Source organism: Girardinichthys multiradiatus, chromosome 11 (genome assembly GCF_021462225.1).
Source record: "Girardinichthys multiradiatus isolate DD_20200921_A chromosome 11, DD_fGirMul_XY1, whole genome shotgun sequence".
Classification (NCBI taxonomy): Eukaryota; Metazoa; Chordata; class Actinopteri; order Cyprinodontiformes; family Goodeidae; genus Girardinichthys; species Girardinichthys multiradiatus.
Genome location: NC_061804.1, coordinates 14535557 through 14558759, shown reverse-complemented (window position 1 = coordinate 14558759; position 23203 = coordinate 14535557). Strand labels below are relative to the sequence as shown.

Sequence of the window (23203 nt, the reverse complement as noted above, 5' to 3'; positions counted from 1 at the left end):
TCAGAAAAAAAAAAGAAATTGATTAGTTGTTCATACTAATTCATTTCTCTCATCAGCCAGCAACGAGTTGCGATCCTCCAACTTGCGAATGGTTGAATTGAGTTCTGCAATACGCCGCTGATTTCTCCTTAGGTCCTGAAACAGAGAAAAAATACGGATATTTGAACAATCAAATAATTTGTAATACAAAGTTAATTCTATTTGAGCAAAACCACCACATCGGATTAAATTGAAGTTCAGATTAAGGACCTAATATGTTGTAGTAAAATTATAAATCATTGAAAATACATACAGTAGAGTGTTTTGCAGATCCTTGAACTTGCTCACATTTTGGGGCTTTATTTTACAGATCAATACAAAGTAGAAGTGACAGAAGAAAGATACAGGAATCAAATTATATAAAAAAAATAATAATAAAATAATATGAAAGGAGCATTACTTAAACAAATACTAATAATCTATCTGTTTTTATTTACATCATCATGGCATGTCCAAAATCATCTACAGACTTACAATAGTCACTTGGAAATATTTATTAGTATTACAGCAATCAAATCCTTTTTATAACTGCTGACCAGCTTTTTACATGTTGTTTTAGCATTTTGTCTTTGGCAATAAGGTTCGAATTTTTCAGATTAAAAGGCCTCCTTGCCATCATTCTAATCTTAAATTACCTCCACAGTTTTTTTTAAATCAGATTCAAGTAGGGCCTCAGGCTGGGCCACTCCAAAACCTTAATATTACTTCCAGTCAGAAGACCTTGTTGGTGAAATTAAAAGATTGATATAAACTTAAATATACCAGGGAAATCAATTATTTTGGGGTTAACCGTATTTAGATATACAAAACTAAACAACTGTTCATCTTGGAATCTGTTTGAGCTTTATGTCTCCTCCCTATTTTCTTTTAAAATCCACAGTCTTTAGAATATAATGCTTAACCACCAACCATTTCAAGCCCAAAACCATTCTGGGGTTTTTCTTTGTGGTATTGCAAAACTGTCTCTTTGTTTCTGTAAAGCCAATTGAGATCAGTGTGTTTTAAATATGACTTACAGTAAGTCTGGTTTTAATTAAAATTCTAATAATTAACTTTTCTGCTTACAGGGCTTCCACAGTGCTCTGCGCCATCTCCTGCTCTTCCTGGGATTTCCCTTTTTGGACTTCCTAGGCCACACTCGGCCTCTTTGACGAGGAACAGTTGTTCATCCAAGGCATCCTTCTGCAGCTGCAGCTTCTGTAGGTATCCAGCAGTTGACTCCAGCTCCCTCTCCAGAGAGAAAATGGTGCGGTCTTTAGCTTTGATTTCATCCACCTATTGTGAGAGAAAAGGGGAAAATGATGTAAGAAATGACGGAGTGAAAAGCATCTTGTCTGACTGATAGATAGTTTTTTTATTCAAATATCTTTGTTCAACTGTTTTAAAAATATTAAAATACACTATAAGTCAATACAGCACAGTATGATACAGCTCGGGCTTTGAAATGTTTCATTAGTTTCTATGTCTAAGGCAAGAACTCCAAACAAACAGGAAAATATAATTTTGGGAAACTTCAAGCCCTGAAATGGCTTTTCATCTAAACAGGTATACATAAATTGACTTGAATGCAATCACTTTTCTTATCTCTGGTTTTATTTGGCTGCCTATTTATTCAAAAACTGTGTCTGTGCATACCAGCCTGCGGATGTCCTTCTCACAGTCCCACTTGATCTTAGAGATTTGTTCCTGATGCTGTTGATGCTCAACCCGCAGGTCTCCAGCCTTCATTTTATCTGCCTGGATCATGTTGCTCAGAGCTTCATCGGTCTGCTTCTTAGCAGCCTTAAGCTCAAGTATCTCCTGCAGGAGCTTCACTCTCTCCTGGTCAAAGAAGCGCCGTGCCTCCTCTCTGGCTTCCAGGGTCAGCGCTGTGCGCACCTGAATGGATCAGAAATGTATTTAAAAAAAAGGATTGCATTTGTGCTCTGTAATGACTGCCTCCATCACTTGCTTTATTCATTTAACTTAAAGGCCAAATATCACTTTTTTTTTGCCAGAAACCCTTGAAAGCAGGAAACATAAATAAATAACAATCAGCATTCTGTTGTTGAAAGCAGATTCATTTTAAAATGCACATATTTGACACCAAAAAAAGTCTTTGGAGTTATGCCTCTCCAAAAAAGAAAGTTCTGGCCGCTTTCTCCCAGCACAAGAAAATGTCCAAGTCAGCGCTGACTTTTCCCAGGTAAACAGGTGAAGAGGAATATTAGTCCACACCCTCCAAAAAACTATCTTGGTTGAAACAGACTTATGAAACAACTGGAAAGCATTGAAGCTGAAGGATAAGAATACAACAACACAGTTCATGCCATATACAACTAATACCTTGAGCAGTAAGTCAGCAGCCAGACCATTATAGCAACCGTGGGTGCTGTTTGTGAGCATAAAGTTCCTCACACCGTTGTGTTTCACTGTACGTTTTCTTCTTATGCATCATCTTTACAAAATATCTGCTTTAAATTCAAATAAACCAATAACAAAACGTTCCCCCTGCATGTTTACCCACATTATTTAACCGCAGAAGTCATTTTTTGTTGTTGTTGTTGTCCGAGTGGTGTGACAATCATTGTCCTAGTAAAAGACTGAAAAGCCTGACTGATACAAACCTAACAAGTATTCCAAGGAGTTGCACTGCATTTCTAATGTAAGTTAAGCTTCCTTAGAGAGAGACAGTCATTGTGAGAAACAGCCTGGCACACACACTTGTGCATTGGAGTAACCATGTTGGTCACAAGTAGAATGCTGCAAAAATTTGCTTTTTATTTATTAGAATCTTTGTCACAAGTGGTCACTCACCACTGTAGAGAAATACAGGGACACCGGGCTCGCCACAGAGTGCTTTTCACATCCTAGGTAGGATACCAGTTTGTTAGGTGTCTAAACCATTGCCTCTAAGAGACCTGGATGAATCGCGATAGAATGTTTGACTGTATAAACTAAACTGGAGCTGGAGACTTTGTGATCACTAATTTCTTCTTGTGCAGTCTTAGTTTGTGCACTGATCCCTGAGTCTGGTGTTCCACATACAATGTTATCGACAACCTTTCACTGCACTCCTGGCTGCCTTGCATTCTTTTTTTTCTATCACACAAGATTCAGAAGTTTGAACACGTCAAAAAAAAAACTTGAATAATGATCAACATATGCCGTATAAACTCACTTTTTCGCCACTCCCATCTCGCATGGCATTCAGGGCAGCTTTGAGTCGTTGATTCTCTTGGTCCTTGATCTTGGCATGGCGTGCCAGCTCCTGCTCATGCTGCCGTGTAAGGTTTTCCCTGAGAGCCTGTAGCTCTTTTTGCTTTTCCTCGTGCCATTTGGCCCGCTGCTCAGTTAACATGGCAGTGTGGCGATGCTGCTCCTGCTCTCGCACCCGCTTCACCTCCTGCACCTTGTCCCGCTCCAGCTTGCTTACCTGTGAGAGATGTAGGAAAAAAAAAGCTGTTTGTTTTACAAAATACAAATGTTCTTTTCATTTTGAATGTGAAAAGTAAAATAAACCACAATAAGGTATAAACTTTAAAGTTTTTTGTTTTTTTTTACTGTACCTTGCATTTTTCTTGGTGCAGTTCTATCTGAATGTCAGTCAACTTGGACCTGAGCTCTTCGTTGGCCGCCTGCAAGGCAGAAATGAGGGCTTCGGGCTTCTCGCCCTTCGTGCGGCCTTTCTTAGCCATCAGTGAAACACTAGAGAAGCGCTCTTGATGCTTTCATTGAGACTTTGGAGAAACCTTCATAGTTGTTCCTGAGATTTCCAGTTCCTCCTCATTCTCCTGTTAGATTAAAGGGCTTGGGGAGTGGAGTGAGACAAAGTGACATAGAGTAAGATCTACAGAAAGACAAAGTTTGTAGATAATTATGTGCCTTCAACAGTTTGTGTTCACCCAAGAACAGTGAGTGCAAATGTCTGAATAATTAAAATTTAAATTCAAGCACATACATGGAATAAAATAATGAGTCTCACATTTCTTTAATTAGCTCTTCTTGTGTGTTTATCTTCAATTTATCAGATGGTGGCAGATCAAACTAAGCCTTTTCTGTTAATCAGAGGAATAAAACAATATACCGAGTTTTAAGCATCTCAAAGATCAATGCTCAATACATCATCTGAAAATGGAAAGAGTATGGCACAGCTGCAAATCTATCAGGACATGGCCTTCCTCCTATACTGACATGATGAACAAGAGGAGCATCAATAAGACGAGCAGCCATAAGGCCCATGGCTACTCTAAAGGTGCAGTAATATCATATTAATTTTATACTCCACAAAACTGTCCGTAATGGAAGACTGTCATGATTTTTCAAATATTAAAAGAGAACCATGAGAACACTCTCTTGCAAAGGTCAAAGTGGGAGTGTCAGTACTTATAATATTTGAGGCAGAAAACACTCCAACCCGACAGCTTTGCATCAGCTGGAAGGGGAAGCTGGTCAAAGAAAAATGAAGCTAAAAACAGGGAAGCTCTGGAAGAAAACTTGTTGAAGGCTGCAGCAGACTTGAGACTAGGGTGAAGGTTCACCTTCCCACAGGGCAAAGACCCTAAACATAACACAGAGCTATAATAGAAAAGATTAGAGCAAAGCACATTTTTGTGTCAAAATGGTCCAGTTGAAGTCGAGACTAAGTGCAATTGCTAAGAGTTAAAAAACTGCTCCTCACAGATGCTCTCATTTTAATCTGGCTGAGCTTGAGCTTTTTTAAAACAAAAATGAGAGAGCATTTTGGCCGCCAGATGTGTAAAGCTGATAGCAACATAGCCCAAAAGACCGGCAGCTGCAATTGCATCAAAATGTGGTTGTACAAAACACTGAGTAAGGGGGACTTAAATGTAAATGTACACAACACCACATGGATTTTTCCTTGCAAAATCTTTTGAAATATTGCTATCGCTTCACAAATACTCATGCATACTATTGACCAGCCCCATTAAAATAGAATTGAGGTTTGTGGTGTTGCTGTGACAAAATGTGGGGAAGTTCAAGAGGTATGAGTATTTATGTCAATACCAATCCTTTATGACAAGATCTCCCCTTCATGTTCTCTGTTCAGTTAACAGAGATGACATTTAAAGGTTGCTTCGATGTGTTTCTTTCTATATGCAGATTTGGATGACGGATCATTTAAAGATCAGAAATAAAGGTTCTGATTTTAACAAAGTGACAAAGAATAGACAAGCTGCGGCTGAGATTATCCTCAGGGCAAGATGAAAGGTGAGAAAGCATTAACAGGGCTGAGCTGCATGTATGAAACATCTGACAGCCTGTTAGAGCCTGATTCACAGCGAAACCTGGAAATCAACAATTAATCACATAAAAGTAACCTTAAAGCAAATGGGTGACATTGATCAGGCTCTCTGTTTGTTTGTGGCCTTTTCAAATTAGGAAATTGGCTTTTTAACAAAAGAGCTGAGCCAGAAGGGGAACGTTTACTACAGGTCCTTCTCAAAATATTAGCATACTGTGATAAAGTTCATTATTTTCCATAATGTCATGATGAAAATTTAACATTCATATATTTTAGATTCATTGCACACTAACTGAAATATTTCAGGTCTTTTATTGTCTTAATACAGATGATTTTGGCATACAGCTCATGAAAACCCAAAATTCCTATCTCACAAAATTAGCATATTTAATCCGACCAATAAAAGAAAAGTGTTTTTAATACAAAAAACGTCAACCTTCAAATAATCATGTACAGTTATGCACTCAATACTTGGTCGGGAATCCTTTGGCAGAAATGACTGCTTCAATGCGGCGTGGCATGGAGGCAATCAGCCTGTGACACTGCTGAGGTCTTATGGAGGCCCAGGATGCTTCGATAGCGGCCTTTAGCTCATCCAGAGTGTTGGGTCTTGAGTCTCTCAACGTTCTCTTCACAATATCCCACAGATTCTCTATGGGGTTCAGGTCAGGAGAGTTGGCAGGCCAATTGAGCACAGTGATACCATGGTCAGTAAACCATTTACCAGTGATTTTGGCACTGTGAGCAGGTGCCAGGTCGTGCTGAAAAATGAAATCTTCATCTCCATAAAGCTTTTCAGCAGATGGAAGCATGAAGTGCTCCAAAATCTCCTGATAGCTAGCTGCATTGACCCTGCCCTTGATAAAACACAGTGGACCAACACCAGCAGCTGACACGGCACCCCAGACCATCACTGACTGTGGGTACTTGACACTGGACTTCTGGCATTTTGGCATTTCCTTCTCCCCAGTCTTCCTCCAGACTCTGGCACCTTGACTTCAGAATGACATGCAGAATTTGCTTTCATCCCAAAAAAGTACTTTGGACCACTGAGCAACAGTCCAGTGCTGCTTCTCTGTAGCCCAGGTCAGGCGCTTCTGCCGCTGTTTCTGGTTCAAAAGTGGCTTGACCTGGGGAATGCGGCACCTGTAGCCCATTTCCTGCACACGCCTGTGCACGGTGGCTCTGGATGTTTCTACTCCAGACTCAGTCCACTGCTTCCGCAGGTCCCCCAAGGTCTGGAATCGGCCCTTCTCCACAATCTTCCTCAGGGTCCGGTCACCTCTTCTCATTGTGCAGCGTTTTCTGCCACACTTTTTCCTTCCCACAGACTTCCCACTGAGGTGCCTTGATACAGCACTCTGGGAACAGCCTATTTGTTCAGAAATTTCTTTCTGTGTCTTACCCTCTTGCTTGAGGGTGTCAATAGTGGCCTTCTGGACAGCAGTCAGGTTGGCAGTCTTACCCATGATTGGGGTTTTGACTGATGAACCAGGCTGGGAGTTTTAAAGGCCTCAGGAATCTTTTGCAGGTGTTTAGAGTTAACTCGTTGATTCAGATGATTAAGTTCATAGCTCGTTTAGAGACCCTTTTAATGATATGCTAATTTTGTGAGATAGGAATTTTGGGTTTTCATGAGCTGTATGCCAAAATCATCTGTATTAAGACAATAAAAGACCTGAAATATTTCAGTTAGTGTGCAATGAATCTAAAATATATGAATGTTAAATTTTCATCATGACATTGTGGAAAATAATGAACTTTATCACAATATGCTAATATTTTGAGAAGGACCTGTATATATGGTGGAACACACTGAGGAGGCACACTTTTTATTTTGTGATATCTATAGTGCTTTTGAGGGATTTCATTCCAGCAGTTCTGTTGTTTGGAAGTGAACTAACTCACCCACAACATTTGATATAAAAGCACCTTATGGTAAGTGACTAGGGGTATATTAAAACACAGTTTGGTTCTTGCTAGGAAAAACCTGTCTTCCTGGCCTTCATGTAAGTGCTACTTGGGCCAATGCAAACAAACTACACTTTACAGCAAAGCACACAGACGTTCAGGGCTCCGAAAAAAACATAAAAACAAATAACAGGCTGAGCCGTTCACTTGTCCTGTAAACTCCTTTAATTTGATGAAATCTTTGATATTATATATATATATATAATATATATATATAATATATATATATATATATATATATATATATATATATTGCATATATCCAAACAAGACTTTTTTGTCCTTTTCTCTCTGCTCAAATTCTCTTCACTTACTCCTCTCTCCCTCAGGCCAACCAGAACTAATTGGTTTCAGCTGTTTCTCATACTCACCTGATTACTCTCACCTGTTCTCCATGCCAGTTCTCATCACTCTCCCCTGTATATAGCTGAGCTTTCTTCAATATTTCTACTGAATCTTCTTTTAAACCTTGTAATTTATTTTTTACTGTTATTCTTCAAAATAGGATTTAGAAATGTATGCTATATTTACAAAAATGTACGAAAACATGTAAAATGCAAAAACTTTCAAATATATATTCAATGTTATGTCAGCCACACTTTTCTAGAAGTTCACTAAATAGTAGAATTTAAATTTGGTGTATTAACTCAGTTCTGAAAATCACCAAAGTAATAGTTTTGTAAGACACTGCTTTAGTGCAACTTTTAGATATTAGCTTTGAGCTTTATTTCCTCAACAGTCTGTATGTTTGTTTTCCTAATGCATCTTCATGATCAACTACCCAAAAATCTGCAAACAGGAGACCACTGAGAACTGCCAAAATAAGGAGTTAGATGTGTCTATCGTAATCTGCAACGGTGTGACATAAGATTTTGGATTGCAGATTAGAGAAGAGGCTAAATTACCCTTTTTAAAATGGCTTCTGGCATACCCAAGTGTTTGTTGAACCAACCACATCCATACTTCATAGAACATTCTGTTACTAGGCCCTAACATTATGGCAAGATTTGTAACACACTTAACAAGGAGAGAACTTTTTGAAGAAAAATCTGCTTAAAAACGAATTTTACATTTTTCAAATATATCATCAATGATTGTAACATAAAATATTGAGAAACAAACTGGTAAAAATGAAAGATAACAAAGAAGTTATCCATGAGAGCCAAGTGGAAACATTTTTTTTGGATGCTTGCAAATACAAAATGTAATTTATTGCAATACAATTTTTACTAGCTTAATTTTTTGTTTCGGAGATATTTCTGCCCTGATGCATTGAACAACAATGTTTACTTGTGAAGCTGTTTGCTGTAGTGCTAAGCTACCAGTAGCATGCTTACACATATGAAGTCTGCATAGCTTATGGTAAGACGTCTGCATAAGTACAGAAGCAATATCAGCAGAAATATCACACAGATTGTCAGGTTTACTTTGGCTTTTCACCTGATCAGACTTTAAAACATTAGTTAATAAATTCAAATAAATGTCATTTTTTGAGGAATTTACTTTTACTTTTTCTTCTGAATATCCATTACTATGAATGTTAACTTTTTATTAATCAGTTTATCCAAAGTAAGCTTCTACTCCATTTTGAATTAAATCTAACCAGGAAGTGTAACATTGTCACAGGAATTGCTTCTCAGACTTCTTCAGTAATCTTTATCAAACATTCTAAGGCTCTTCCAAAGTTTTACTTTGAGTCTTAGCTGCTTCGGCCCCCGTTTTCTGTTTGGTCCTTGCACCTGGTAATGGAAACACATGGAATACTTAAAAGTAAAAACTGGGCTAGTGGAGAGTAAAAAAATATTTTTTAATTTTTTAAAGAAATATAAAAAAGAAAATTCTAAAGCCCTGACACAGGACCAGAAAGATGGAAGGCGTGCCTACCTTTAAGCTAATATACTGTATCTTTAAGATTCACCATGTTGCTAGGATATAATTTTATATAAGGAGATATCTTCTGTATTTCTTTAAATGCAAATAAACAAATACAAGTATTTATATATTTGTAACATAGTCCTAGTAACAAAGTACCTAAAAGTATAATTAAAACTTGTGTTATTGTTATTTGTTATTGTGTGGACGTAACACTGGTTAATCTCTTGAGTTTAAGAATCTTTTGATGACTTAATGGTATCTGTCAGCGTTAAGTGGCATAACAAAACAAAAACTTCTCAGAAAATGGTCAGGTACAAGAACTAGGCGGAAAATTATTCATAAAGCATTCAAAGTACAAAGAATTTGTTTTAAAATTGAAATGTTTTGGAAACAAAATATTGTATAAAAAATTATAGCTCTGATGTTTTACATGATGCTCGTTAAGAAATAAAATTATGCATATAAATATGTATAAAATGTACACAATATGAAAAGGCAACAAAATAGTTTATTTCAAATTGGTTATTTAATTTTGCTATTACATTGGCTATTATTTTGCTTTAATACTTTGCTGCTAATCCTAAACTAAATGTACAAACATAGCAGTGGTTTTGGGAAAACATGATAAAAGTTGAACAAAAATGCTAATAAATCCTCTATATTCATCCCAGACCAGATGATTACACTACCATCATGCAAAGCCAATCATAATTCACCATAACCACTAATGCTGTATTAACCTACATTTTACCCACTAAAGGCAGATTTTGCTCTGAGAGCCTGGTAAGAAAAAAATATGCCGGAAGCCCAAGTCAATCTAATCAGCTTCCTAGTCCATTTTTGGACTGGGAAACCATATGTTGGTTAGTAAAATGAACATATTGATCCCATGCACAGACACAATTTGAGTAAACTGTGTAATGAAGAAAACTGCATGTTTTGCACCCTTTTGACAAAATTATGAAAGCAGCTGAAATCTTTGATTGCTCAATTTTCTTACAGATTGTGTGCACAATGTACACCTTTTATAAGGCACACTTGTTCAATTGTCACACAGTCATTTTTGGAAACCCAGCCATGAAGTGAAACATGGATGAACATGGACTCTGAACTGTACACAAAGGCCTGTATGAACCTCTGTACCTTTCAACATCCCATTAACCTAGTCCCAACACAGCCCAAAAAGAGAAGGAGTCAGAGCTGGAATCTTTGACCCAAAGACACGTTCCCCCCTCTGCTCGGTCTCATTCTGGCTGCAGACAGCAGCTAATGGAGGGAACAGACCACATGTCAGATGAAGGCCATGAAACATGCAGGTGAGTAAGGCTTCTGCTTTGAAGAAACCTTGGATCCAAAAGGGACTAAGATCATTGCCAATCGTATACAAAGTTAAGTAATGAGTTCCTGTTCGAGTTGCTATAGTACTTGATTCTCATTTATACATGTACATATGTTGGTATAGTGCTCTTGGAGCAGGTGCCTTTTTCCTTCTTTTAAATCACATACCCTATGTGCCATTTATTGTATTGTTTTTGCATGTATTCAAAATGATAAATAATAAGTTAAACAAAATGATCAGATGTGAACATTTGGTAAAAACTTTTTATGTATGTCAGGGGAAACACTGCTGACTTGGCAGTTATCCAGCATACAGTCATTGACACAAAGGTAATTATCGTTACCGAAAACAAACGAAATAACGAAAAATAGAAGTAAAAAAACATTTTCGTTAACTGAAATACAAATAAAAATGCATTATGCTTAGTTTTCGTTTGTGAGTCTAGTTTCAATATATTTTGATAACATTTAATTCTTTTAATCTCTGAGCTGGAAATGTCCCCGGATTTGATTTCAGAAAAAAGACTAAAACTATAACTGAAACTAATAAAAATAAAACTGAAACAAAGCTTTTAGAAAAAATTAAAACTAAACTAGCAAACAAATGCTAAAAACTAACTGAAACTAAAATAGATATGAAAATGTGAAGTCAAAACTAAATAAAAGTAAAAACTAATGAAAATTCCAAACTACTAAAACTTTGACACAATCCACAAGGAGGTGCAAAACTTCTTAAGAAGAAGCTGACTGTATACGGGCATATTAATGGAAAGCTTAATGGAAGGAAAAAGTGTGGTTAAAAGAATGATGCACAAGCAACTGTGATAACTGCAGCCTGGAGAAGATTGTGAAGTAAACCTAACTTTGTCATATCCACAGAGCTGTGTGCAGCTTGGTGCATGTGTGTGACTCTACCTCCTCTGATTGCAGGGTGTGACCAGCAGGTGCGTCCTCACACCTGGAGCTAGTCAAGCCCAATCAGGAGGAGCTAAAAGAAGAGTGGATCCCCTGAGGCAAATGCCAAATTATTTTGCTCCAAGAGAGGTAATCAGGCCTTCACTTCTTCACTCCGACATTTTTTGATGTGCCGCGCTTATCCCTTGTCGCCCTCCTTTTCAGGTAAAGAGTTTCCCGTTCACATTCCTAGATTTCAGTTCTCTGCAATCTCGCTCTCACAGTCCGTTGAAGATCTCACCTCAAGATCCCCTCCATTAATCTCCTCACCACTCCTCTGATTGCTACCTCGGTTCATGCTGTTTGGATTCCACCACATCCAACTACCTTACTTACCTTCCTGTCATCAGGCTCGGTATCACTCACCCACACCTGCCAATCTCAGCCTCTTTGGATATTCTCACCTCCTGTCTCGAGATAACCATCTCTTTCATCATCTCCCCCGAACCCGGAAGAGCAATTCTTTCATTTACTGTGTCAATAAACTGTTCAAGCCTTTCATTGTTGTCCGTAATTGTTGCATGCACGAGGATCTCAAACAAAACCAACATGACACATGCAGGAGTTTGGAGGGGATTCACATGGCAGGGACTACAGCTTGAGTCATTGCTGTAAGAGCCACCACACACTGATGTATCCAGAACATGGCCTATAACTGCTGTGTTCCTTTTGTTAAGCCACTCCTATACCAGAGACAACCTCAGGCACATCTAAACTAAGCTAAAGAGAAACAAAATGAACAGCTGTTTAGTGGTCCTAAGACCTCTTGCATTTCATTTAGAAATCAAGGTCCTAGGGTCTGGAGAAAGAGTGGAGAGGCACAGAATGCATGTTGCCTCAGGTTTATTGTGAAGTTCCTACAGTCATCTTAGAGCCCTTTAAGCAATATAGAGATACTGATTTATTTTTCCAGCAGGACTTGGCACCTGCCCTCACAACCAAAAGTCCTAATTCCTGGTTCAATGACCATAGTATCACAGTGCTTTACTGTGAATCCCTAAATCCCTGATCATTGAATAGACTTTTCCTTCGAATTACTTCAAATTACTTCAAATCACCTATACTGAAGGAACTTTGTAAATTACCCAAGACAAATCAAACAAACATTAAACACTTTACAACAGCCACCAGGACAGAAGTTGAAGAGAGGAGAAAAGTGCAAAGTAAAACACCCAAAAGTTTGTTTTATTTACATGTCACAATAAATAACGTGGCACAGGAAGCCAGTCACACAATGGAAGGATTAGCAGAAGCAGAGCTGGCTGTAGACTGTAATTGTAATATTTATTTATTTGTTATTAAATTACATTTTTTTTCATGATGCAACAATGAATCCAAAGAATATTTGTTTATGTTACAATTATTACTATATTGGATTGTGAATAAGTTTGTCAATGAAAGTTATCTCCATCTTTAGAGATAATGTTGGTATATGAAATACAAAGAAGTTCAACTTCTGGGTTGCCATATGTAATTTTTGTTTTGTCATTTTATCTGCTGAAGTTTCTGTAATATTATAATCAAGTCCCACAGTTCCAGTATTATGTTCTATTAATTCAATTATAAACAGCAAGTGTGTAAAAAGCAAAGATTTGGTGATAACAGCCAAAAACTACAGCTGGAATTTAACATTTTCTTAGCCACAATGGCCGATGGAGGAACATTTTCATTCACCACTGAAAAATTGTACAAGTCACAATTTGTTTCAAACACATATAAGTAATATTTTTCTTTGCTACAAAAACACAAGTTTAATTTATATTAAAAACATTTTTCTAGTGACTTGACTCTTTATTCAATTGTATTATTTCATTTTCTGGATCTAATATTTTAGGGATAATTCAATGCTTGTTAAAATTACTATAAATACGTTTTGGAATTTAGAAAATAACTACTTATACTAAAGATATTAATTCCACCACTGATGACAGTCCTGCTGCAGGATGTAAAAGTTTTAAAGAAATAAAATAGTAACGTGGCTACTTGAAAAAAAAAAAAAATCAGTGGTTCAGAATAGTTGTATTTTTTTACTGTCTCCTGACATCAGACAAAATCTGAAAATGTAATTTTTTTTTTTTTTTAAAGGGACCGAGTATGTCTGTAACACACATATTGGGCAGCGATCCCATTATTCTCTAATAGCAGACCCAGACAGACAGATCTCTTTAGTGATTGCATGTCTATGTGTCAGTAACCGCTCCACCAACTGTCGCATCCAGCTACATATTCCCGGCTCTCCCCATTTTTTTCAGGCAAATAAACTCTTACATTTCAGGACTATTTAGCTTCCTGCTAATCCTGGTTATGCAACTAAATCAGCAAAGGTTCTGCAGACTAATAGAAGCATTTTTCCCAAAAGTAAATGAGCAGTTTAAGTTTAATCAGTCTGAGACAGTTTTATGATGTAATATGGTTCAAAGTCTTATAACACTCGCATCGCCAGTAAGCAGCTTGAAGTACGTTTAAATTTGAGCCAAGAAAGTCTTTTGTAATCATTTTCTCTGCGGTCACACTCTCAAACCTGTGTTTAGGCAGAGCGTTATAACACAACAGGATGGGGCATGAAAATACCAAGGGTTCAAATCAGCTATAAAGTTTGAATGTGCTGTAATTTGATCATTTCTGACAAGTTGTACCTCTTAACCATCGTTACATCTTGAAATTGAATTGATCTTTAATCTACTCTAAACTAAATCATCCATGAATAATGATGCACAGATGTAGTAGCGGTTAAAATCCTACATCTCAGTAGTCTGCTGAAATGCCATGTGATTTTTACATGTACAGAAGATTTTTAAAGCTAACTTTTACAAATGTAATTATAGCTACATCAAACAACTGATTACATAAAATTAAAAAAACCATTATGCTATTTTTTTATCCATTGATAATTACTATTTTTTAACAATTATGATAAAGCTGGAATGGAAATATTTTTTAAACGACACAGATTTTAAATGTATTTTTATTAAACTTTAATACATTAACCGTAAATGATCAATTCCTGTTAACCAGCTTTGAAAGTGATAAAGTAAAACAAATTTATAAGATTCACTAGAACATACAAATATGACAGCTCCAGTCAAAAAAGGGGAACATCCATGTAAAAAAGGAACATGCTGTCTGGTCGCCCCGTTGTTTAGATGGCTCTGTGTAGGTTCTTCCCATAACTTCTGTCAAGCTTTGTTCTTGATAAGACCCAAATGTTGACAGGAAGTCAGATACAACATCAGACAGACTTTAATGACTAAGCATGGGTCTATTACCTGGATCAACGTATATACCAAGGTTTTAACTATTTCAAATTTAACATCAAATCTTTCCCGTGGTTTAACGTCCACTTGAGGAGATGCAATGAACAAAGCATGGAACAATGAAGTGACTCAGTTTTTCTGCCACTGTATGGAGCATAGAGCAGTACCATCCACCCTTTCCCCCATAAGTCGCTGCAAACTGCCACTCAGCTGGCTGAAAGAGCGTTCTTACTATTGATCTGACAGTCATTAACAATCCAATTATTTTGAATGGCTCTTTACTTTAAACGATACAACTCAAGTCTCGGTTAGTGAGAGCAGTGCTTTGTTTTTTACTACTTTGCTTGCTTATAATGCTCTTTGTGCCCCGCACTTGCTATGTTTTTCAGTCAGTCAGTCATTTTCTACCGCTTATTCCATAGTGGGTCACAGGGGAGCTGGTGCCTATCTCCAGCAGTCTATGGGCGAGTGGTGGGGTACACCCTGGACAGGTCACCAGTCCATCGCAGGGCAACACACAAACGACCACGCACACTCATTCATACACCTAAGGACAATTTAGAGTTACTAATTAACCTATCAGGCATGTCTTTGGACTGTGGGAGGAAGCCGGAGTACCTGGTGAGAACCCACGCATGCACGGGGAGAACATGCAAACTCCATGCAGAAAGACCCCAGGCTGGGAATTGAACCCAGGACCCTCTCACAGCAAGGCAACAGTGCTACAACTGTGCAGCCCGCTATGTTTTTCAGTTGAATTTTAAATTATATATTTATTACTTGGCCAACTAAATACAGAAGCAGAAAGGGAGGGTGATATGAGCATGCAGAACAGGTAATTTTACAGTTTTTTTTAAGAAACCCGCACTGCATTTGCTCAACTCTACTTCAAAATATTAAATACTTAAACTGGTTAAACCTGAACTTGATTAATCTACGGTGAACACAGATTCTGTAAAGCAGTGTAAGATTTGTGAAACCTTTTTCATATTTGTAAAAACAGAAAAACAAATTGCATTTTGAATGTTTTTTACTGCATTAGAACTACCTGAGGTTGAGATAAAAACCGGAGGCAGGAGAGACCCATGAAAGAACCGCCATTGACTATGAGAATTTTTATAACAGCTCATGCCTAATATTCCACATCAAAGCATAATCATGCACAGTGACAGCAACAAGCAAGGGTAAGCAGCAGAAGATACATAATGGGCAAATGAAACCAAGAGAGATATACAGGTCCTTCTCAAAATATTAGCATATTGTGATAAAGTTCATTATTTTCCATAATGTCATGATGAAAATTTAACATTCATATATTTTAGATTCATTGCACACTAACTGAAATATTTCAGGTCTTTTATTGTCTTAATACGGATGATTTTGGCATACAGCTCATGAAAACCCAAATTTCCTATCTCACAAAATTAGCATATTATTAAAAGGGTCTCTAAATGAGCTATGAACCTAATCATCTGAATCAACGAGTTAACTCTAAACACCTGCAAAAGATTCCTGAGGCCTTTAAAACTCCCAGCCTGGTTCATCACTCAAAACCCCAATCATGGGTAAGACTGCCGACCTGACTGCTGTCCAGAAGGCCATTATTGACACCCTCAAGCAAGAGGGTAAGACACAGAAAGAAATTTCTGAACGAATAGGCTGTTCCCAGAGTGCTGTATCAAGGCACCTCAGTGGGAAGTCTGTGGGAAGGAAAAAGTGTGGCAGAAAACGCTGCACAACGAGAAGAGGTGACCGGACCCTGAAGAAGATTGTGGAGAAGGGCCGATTCCAGACCTTGGGGGACCTGCGGAAGCAGTGGACTGAGTCTGGAGTAGAAACATCCAGAGCCACCGTGCACATGCGTGTGCAGGAAATGGGCTACAGGTGCCGCATTCCCCAGGTCAATATGCTAATTTTGTGAGATAGGAATTTTGGGTTTTCATGAGCTGTATGCCAAAATCATCCGTATTAAGACAATAAAAGACCTGAAATATTTCAGTTAGTGTGCAATGAATCTAAAATATAGGAATGTTCAATTTTCATCATTACATTATGGAAAATAATGAACTTTATCACAATATGCTAATATTTTGAGAAGGACCTGTATACCTATCGGGAGGTGATCCCTGAATGAGGAACAGGTGTGTTGATTAGTAATCACAACCAGGTGAACAGACCTAAAACAAAAACAAAGTTTGAAACACTGTTGGCTGGAGGGGGGTAATTATTGAACTAAAATAAATGTACAAAATGAAACCTACAGACCTTGGCACTACATATCATGCTGTTGCAACATTTTGATCTACCAATGTGTGTCACTGTGATGTATCAGGCCTACTTTTAGAATTTTAGTTTGATCAATAAACCATTAACACATCTGTGATGACCCTGACACAGCGGTGGGATCGCTCCCTTCTCATCAAGTGTAGCACCATGATGTTAGATGCAGGCTACAACTCATAGTGAAGGCCCTACCAGCCCACTGTGGAGTAGCGTCGTCTTGCAGCATCACTGCAGCATCCTCTCAAAAGACGGTCAGTAATGTGTGGTAATTGGCCACGCAGATGGAACGACCATACACGATATTACACATTATGGCCAAAATTAACTTGCATCCGGCTTTATTTAATGCACAGCCAACTGGTGAGAGCAACCGTAATACCTGCGCTACAATACTGTTATTAAATACATGGAAAATTGGAAAAAGCAGCGATGCGGTGTGAGCATCGATCGTGTGGAAAACCCCCCAGTAGCACAGAGGCAGGATCGTTTCCAGCATCTTTAAAGGGTCTGCCGGTGTAGGCCAGGCTCCGATGTGCAGGCTAAAGCCCCGCTACGCGGCCAAATAAAACACGCCTCTCAGTCTGTTGCGATGCATGACGCTGGCAACTACCTCAATATTTTGTCGAATTTCACTCAGTTAATAAATAACATTTCCAGTGCTAACACAGTGAATCTGACTCCAACCAACAGGCCCGCTAGTCCGACTAACAAATAGCACCCAGAATAACGCACCGCTTCCACCAACTCACCTCGGGAGGACTTCTCATCAGATGTGAAATCCTAAAACATATGAAACACCGTCAATGCCATCTTGCTTTTTGGTAAGTATTACTATTTTGAAATCGTCGTTCGCCGTGATGTCTGAATGAGCAGCAGCAGCAGCCTACAATGAAGCAGTGATGGCCGGTGGTGATGATGCTGAGAGCCCCGCCCTCCTCCGCATGCAGCCAGAATGAGCTCACTGGATTTCAGCACAGTGCAAAGAGCCTTTCGCTTCTTCAGATGGTCGGTTAACAAATCACATCCTTCTTCAGAGCATCCTTATACTATTAAAAAAAACATGTATATTTTTGGCTTAATATAAAAAAATTAAAGCTACAATTGTCTTTGACATTCTTTTAATAATAGAGGATCATCAAGCTAATTTATTTCAATAATTCAATTCAGAAAGAGACAATCTTGTGTAGATTCATTTCGCACAAAATGCTAAATTTCAGGCGTTTATTTATGTCAGTTTTGACGATTATAACTTACAGAGAATGAAAATACAGAATTCAGTTTCTCAGAAAATTATATCTTGAAATAAAATATTTGTGTTTTATTACACAAATCCTATGTTTGCTATGTTATGGTCATGTTTGGCACAATAATAGGGAAGACTTGACAACAGTTTTCCAGCAGACAGTCTCCAGGAGGAGTGTAAGCAGCAAAGTTCACAGAGTGCTGTATCCAAACATGCTAATGGAAAGTTTAGCGGAAGGTAAAAGTGTGGTATAAAATGATGAAAAGCCTTTTTGAGAAGATATAGGGAAAATTCACAAGGTATGGACTGCGGCTGGATTCAATGCCCCAAGAGCCACCACATTCAGATAGATTCAGCACATGTGCTACAGCATTACCTGTATTACCTGTTTTGCACTTAAAGCTTATGTTGTTACATCTAATGATGTCTGTGAGCTTCTTAAGCCAGTCAACTTGAATTGTTCTGCTGATCACACTCATCGTTCTCACACACTGATGTTTGGATGGTCTGTTAAAGTTGCTAAACCTCCAACTGCATTCAGCATTTCATGTGCTGCTCCTGCCTGACTGCTGCAACTGCTACCAGCATCTGCTTGGTCCTCTTCAGCCCCTCAACCACCCTTCCCCGGGCTCCACGGTCAGAGACCCTTTCCTCACCTCATGCTTAAGGCATGTTCCTTAGAAAATACCAGCACGGTGAGTACCTCCAAAGGGAAAGAAAATAAAATGCAGTTGTACAAAATTGCATAAAAAAAGGGAAAAGTATACTGGTTGGAAGTAAGGACTGGAAATATACACTGGTTTTAAGGCAACCCCCCCAATAAGAAATCTGTAGGGGGCTGCAGTGCTTGCATCGCTGTTAGAGCACTGATCAGTGAGTCCTAATGCAGCCTAACTCAAAAACAACTGAAGTACAGAAATAACTCAGGATAGCCTAGGCCACTTTAACCATAGTCATTATTAAAAGAAGAGGTTTTAAGCCTTGTCTTAAATCCCTTGGAAAATGAACCTTATTCAATTTACCCGAAATAAACTGGGAGAAAAAGTCAAACTATGCACAGCTATTAGACATTATTAGATTTTTAGACTTTAAATAAAGTATATCTTCGAACAACAAGAACAGGAAATGAAAGGATACTTAGTCTATTCCTGTAATACCACATGCCTTTTTTCATTTTCATTAAATATTGCCAACACTGAACCCCAAGATGATACGGAGGACCGATCCTGACATAATTAAAAATAAAAGCAGAAATATATATATTTTGTTTTTCGTTTTCCTTAGACATACGTTTTCATCAAGAAATGTATATATTTTCTTTTTCCTTTTCCTTAGACATACGATTTCATCAAGAAATGTATATATATTTTTTTCCTTTTCCTTAGAAATGCCTTTGTTCTTTTTACATTTCCACATCTCGTCTTTTTCCTTTACCGTATGCATTTCTCCTTCATTATGCAAATGAGGAGGGCTGCCTTCTTGCTCCAGCTCCTCTACTATTGGTCAATAAACAGGAAGAAGGAGAATCCATGTGCAGGCCGAGGGTGTGTCCCAATTCAGTGGCTGGATCCTTCCAAGTCCGTACTTGTGGGCCGATTACGTCACAGCGCGGCGCAGAAGGTCTGTCAAATGCTGCCAACAAATGTGTCCTTCTTTTGCCCGATTTGAAGGATGAGTTGTGAGTATCCTTCGCAGTCCATCATTTCCCATGATTCATTGCGGGTCGAAGCGGATTGGTCAAGCAGGGCAAGCCATGGCGGACCACAGTGGCAAAAGCTGTGAGTAAACTTTGAAAAATTACACTTTCTGTGACACAAATGAACTTTTACAATATTTTTAGTGCAGGAATATAACTGTGTAGACGTGAAAAATATTGTACTGGCCTGTCTCCTGGTAGCGCCTCCAGGCTCTGGACACTACGCTGACAGACACAGCAAAACTTCTTGCCACAGCTCGCATTGATGTGCCATCCTGGATGAGCTGCACTACCTGAGCCACTTGTGTGGGTTGTAGAGTCCGTCTCATGCTACCACGAGTGTTAAAGCACCACCAACATTCAAAAGTGACCAAAACATCAGCCAGAAAGCATAGGTACTGAGAAGTGGTCTGTGGTCCCCACCTGCAGAACCACTCCTTTATTGAGTGTGTCTTGCTAATCACCAAAGATTCCCCCTGTTGTCTATTCCATTTGCACAACATGTGAAATTGATTGTCAATCAGTGTTGCTTCCTGAGTGGACAGTTTGATTGTTGTAAGTGTGCCCTTTATTTTTTTGAGCAGTATATTGCAGTATAAGTGAGGAGCAACCCGGCCACCAGGCGCTCTCCGACGAGTCCCGACCCCAGGCCTGGCTCCAGGTTGGGACCCCGGCTCCGCCGTACCGGGCGACGTCACGTGCCTCGATTCTGTAGTCATCATGAGGGATTCTCGAATTTCGAAAATTCTTCTAATTTTATGTTATAATAAAAGCTAATTCTACAATTCAGAAATGCAGTGAAAACTGTATATGATCATTCTACTTGTTACTATATATGTTTTTAGATATATCAAGATGCAAAGATGATACCTAAAAGTTGTCTTTGTTTCTTAGAAAAAAAAACTTACAAAAGAGATTTCTTACGTAATTCAATGAAGTACACAAGAAGTGATATTTATACATTATATTCTTCTGTTAAGTCAGTTGTGTATATATGTACCTTTTAAAATTATATTCTTTATTTCCACTACTATACATGCCAAAAAAAATAAATAAAATCCTCACTGAGAGCAAAGTGTACCGGTGTCAAATTCATTGTTTGTATGTACAAACTTGGCAATAAAGCTGATTTTGTTTTTGTTGAAGAGGTCCAGCATTGCCACCCTGCCTATACCTTTTGTGCCTCCTCTGCCCCTGCATGTAAAATTTTCTAGATCCGTCTCAGCTGCGTGAAGCTGACACCCCACCCACTTGAAAAATTCCAGCAAATAGACAGAATGGTTAGTGCTTCGTTTGTGCAGGTTTGTGCCGTTGAAATTTTTGTTTGTGCTGTTTTGGTTTCTGAGATATTAAAGATTATTTTTTAGGTCATCCAGAGGTCACCATCCCCCCATTTTACTCCGAATTGAACCGGAGTGGGCTCATTTTTTAGTGCTTCGTTTGTGCAGGTTTGTGCCGTTAAAATTTTCGTTTGTGCTGTTTTGATTTATGAGATATTAAAGAATATATTTTTTTAGGTCATCCAGAGGTCACCATCCCCCCATTTTGCTCCAAATTGAACCGGAGCGGTCTACCTTTTTAATGCTGTTTGTGCCGCTTTTATGTACAAGCTATATAATTTTCTTTCAGGCGATCACTGACGACTTAAATCGATGACGTCTATGGCCTGCGCTGAACATCATCACCACAAAGCAAGCAGTTATTAATTTCGTGTTTTTCTTTCATCATGCAAGTTAAATTGTGTTTTTATCCGATGTTGTAAAATGTATGCCTTGTTATAGTGTTTTGCACTTTATTCCTTAATAAAGATTATGAAACGTTTTTGGTCTCAAAGAAATTTGCTTTAAATATGTCTACTAAGTCACCAATACATTTATCTTTCTACACAGTAATTCAATATTATCCTCTCACAAATGGGGAAAAATCCACCAGCTGCAGCCTACACATTCCTTGCCCAAAACCTGACATGGTCTGCGACCACTATAATGTAATGTTTATAATTTCAATAACTGTTCTGTGTTACTGTTGTGGTTTTAATAATCTAATTCAGCTCGTGTATGCTGGACAAAAGGGGAAGTGCGAGTAGGTCATTGGCTCAAAGTTCATAACCAAGTAATTTACTTTTTGTTTAAATAAAATTTTACAATGCGTCAAGCATTAATTTCTAATTTCTGACATTAAATGTAAGAATCTTTAAAAGCGCTTGGCAACTTTGATATACTAAGTTCTCACGCAATGTCATAGGGATTGGCTCCACCCACGTACTGACCCCCACCACTGACCTTGTTTTGGCGGTAATTTAAACTTTTTACTACACTTGTACAAGGTAAGTAAACTAATAATGTTTAGGTTTTAGATAAAACACTGTTGCCACTGCAATCCAGCCCCTGATTAGAAGAGAGGGATTCATGGTTGCATGCCTTGCATGTATATATTTCTGTAAACCTGCAATTCAATTAGATTTTAAGTCCAGACTTTTAAAAAATGTTGAAACAAAGATTCTGCAAGGCTTCATCTTGCAGCTATTCCATTCATTTTCAGTCATTGATGTTTAGGCACATCAGTAGACTCCACAGAACTAAGACACATTTTTAAAGTTGAACAGATACTTCAATTGAAAATTCACAAGACAAGTAGTAGCAAAAAATTCAACATTTAAAATAAAATAAAAACATACTATAATTACAACACAGCATAAATGGCTCACAGATTTGAGAGAACAATTTAAACTGAGTTTTTGAGTTGTGATAGAATGCTGAAATATCAATGTTTTGTGGCTTTGGGAGATTATATAGGCCAGAATAATATTTTGATTAATGCTAATCAAAGCCTTTTCGTTCTTTAACTAGATGCCTCGACAGCCATCAATAGACAGGGATTCCCTTATTGCAGTTCTGTGCAGTTCAATAGAAGCTATCCTTCTAAATGGCAAAATAGCCACTCCAGCTGCCACTATTTGGACAGAATTAAGTCAGCAGCTGGAAAACAAGATGTTTCCAAAAGCCCTGTACACTTTTGTAAAGTCTAACAGACACAACATCTGGTCATGTTTGGAGATCAGTGAGCAGGAAAGTGATCGTGAGAGCAGTGTGGGCACAGAGTGTGACTCTGGCTCCATTTCTCCTGGACAAGACAACTGCTCAGGTTTTCAGCTTGAAGTTCCTTTTGAGGAATGGATCAAATTTGTACCTGAGAAAGTGGAATATAATGACAAGTTTTCATCATCTGGCAAAAGGGAATACATGATTTTGAAGCCTGGCACTTGGAGTCATGTAATTAACCATCTGATTTGGAAAAAGATCAAA

The 23203-nt window shown here is 38.2% G+C and overlaps 1 protein-coding gene and 1 long non-coding RNA gene across 2 annotated transcripts in view; one reads left to right on the top strand and one right to left on the bottom strand.

The window, feature by feature from the left end:
- jakmip2 (janus kinase and microtubule interacting protein 2) overlaps positions 1-17939 on the bottom strand; it is a 40421-nt gene extending 22482 nt beyond the window's left edge. The window contains exons 1-6 of the mRNA XM_047379409.1: positions 17709-17939; positions 3588-3828; positions 3200-3454; positions 1675-1917; positions 1105-1314; positions 37-135 (exon numbers count right to left, since the gene is read on the bottom strand). Coding sequence (XP_047235365.1) covers positions 37-135; positions 1105-1314; positions 1675-1917; positions 3200-3454; positions 3588-3716 — 936 coding nt within the window. The 5' untranslated portion in view covers positions 3717-3828; positions 17709-17939. The remainder of the gene's footprint in view (positions 1-36; positions 136-1104; positions 1315-1674; positions 1918-3199; positions 3455-3587; positions 3829-17708) is intronic.
- Positions 10289-13038, top strand: LOC124876535. The gene is made up of 3 exons (XR_007040318.1): positions 10289-10446; positions 11399-11512; positions 11588-13038. It is a non-coding gene; the product is annotated as an uncharacterized LOC124876535 (long non-coding RNA).
- Positions 17940-23203: the final 5264 nt, after the last annotated feature.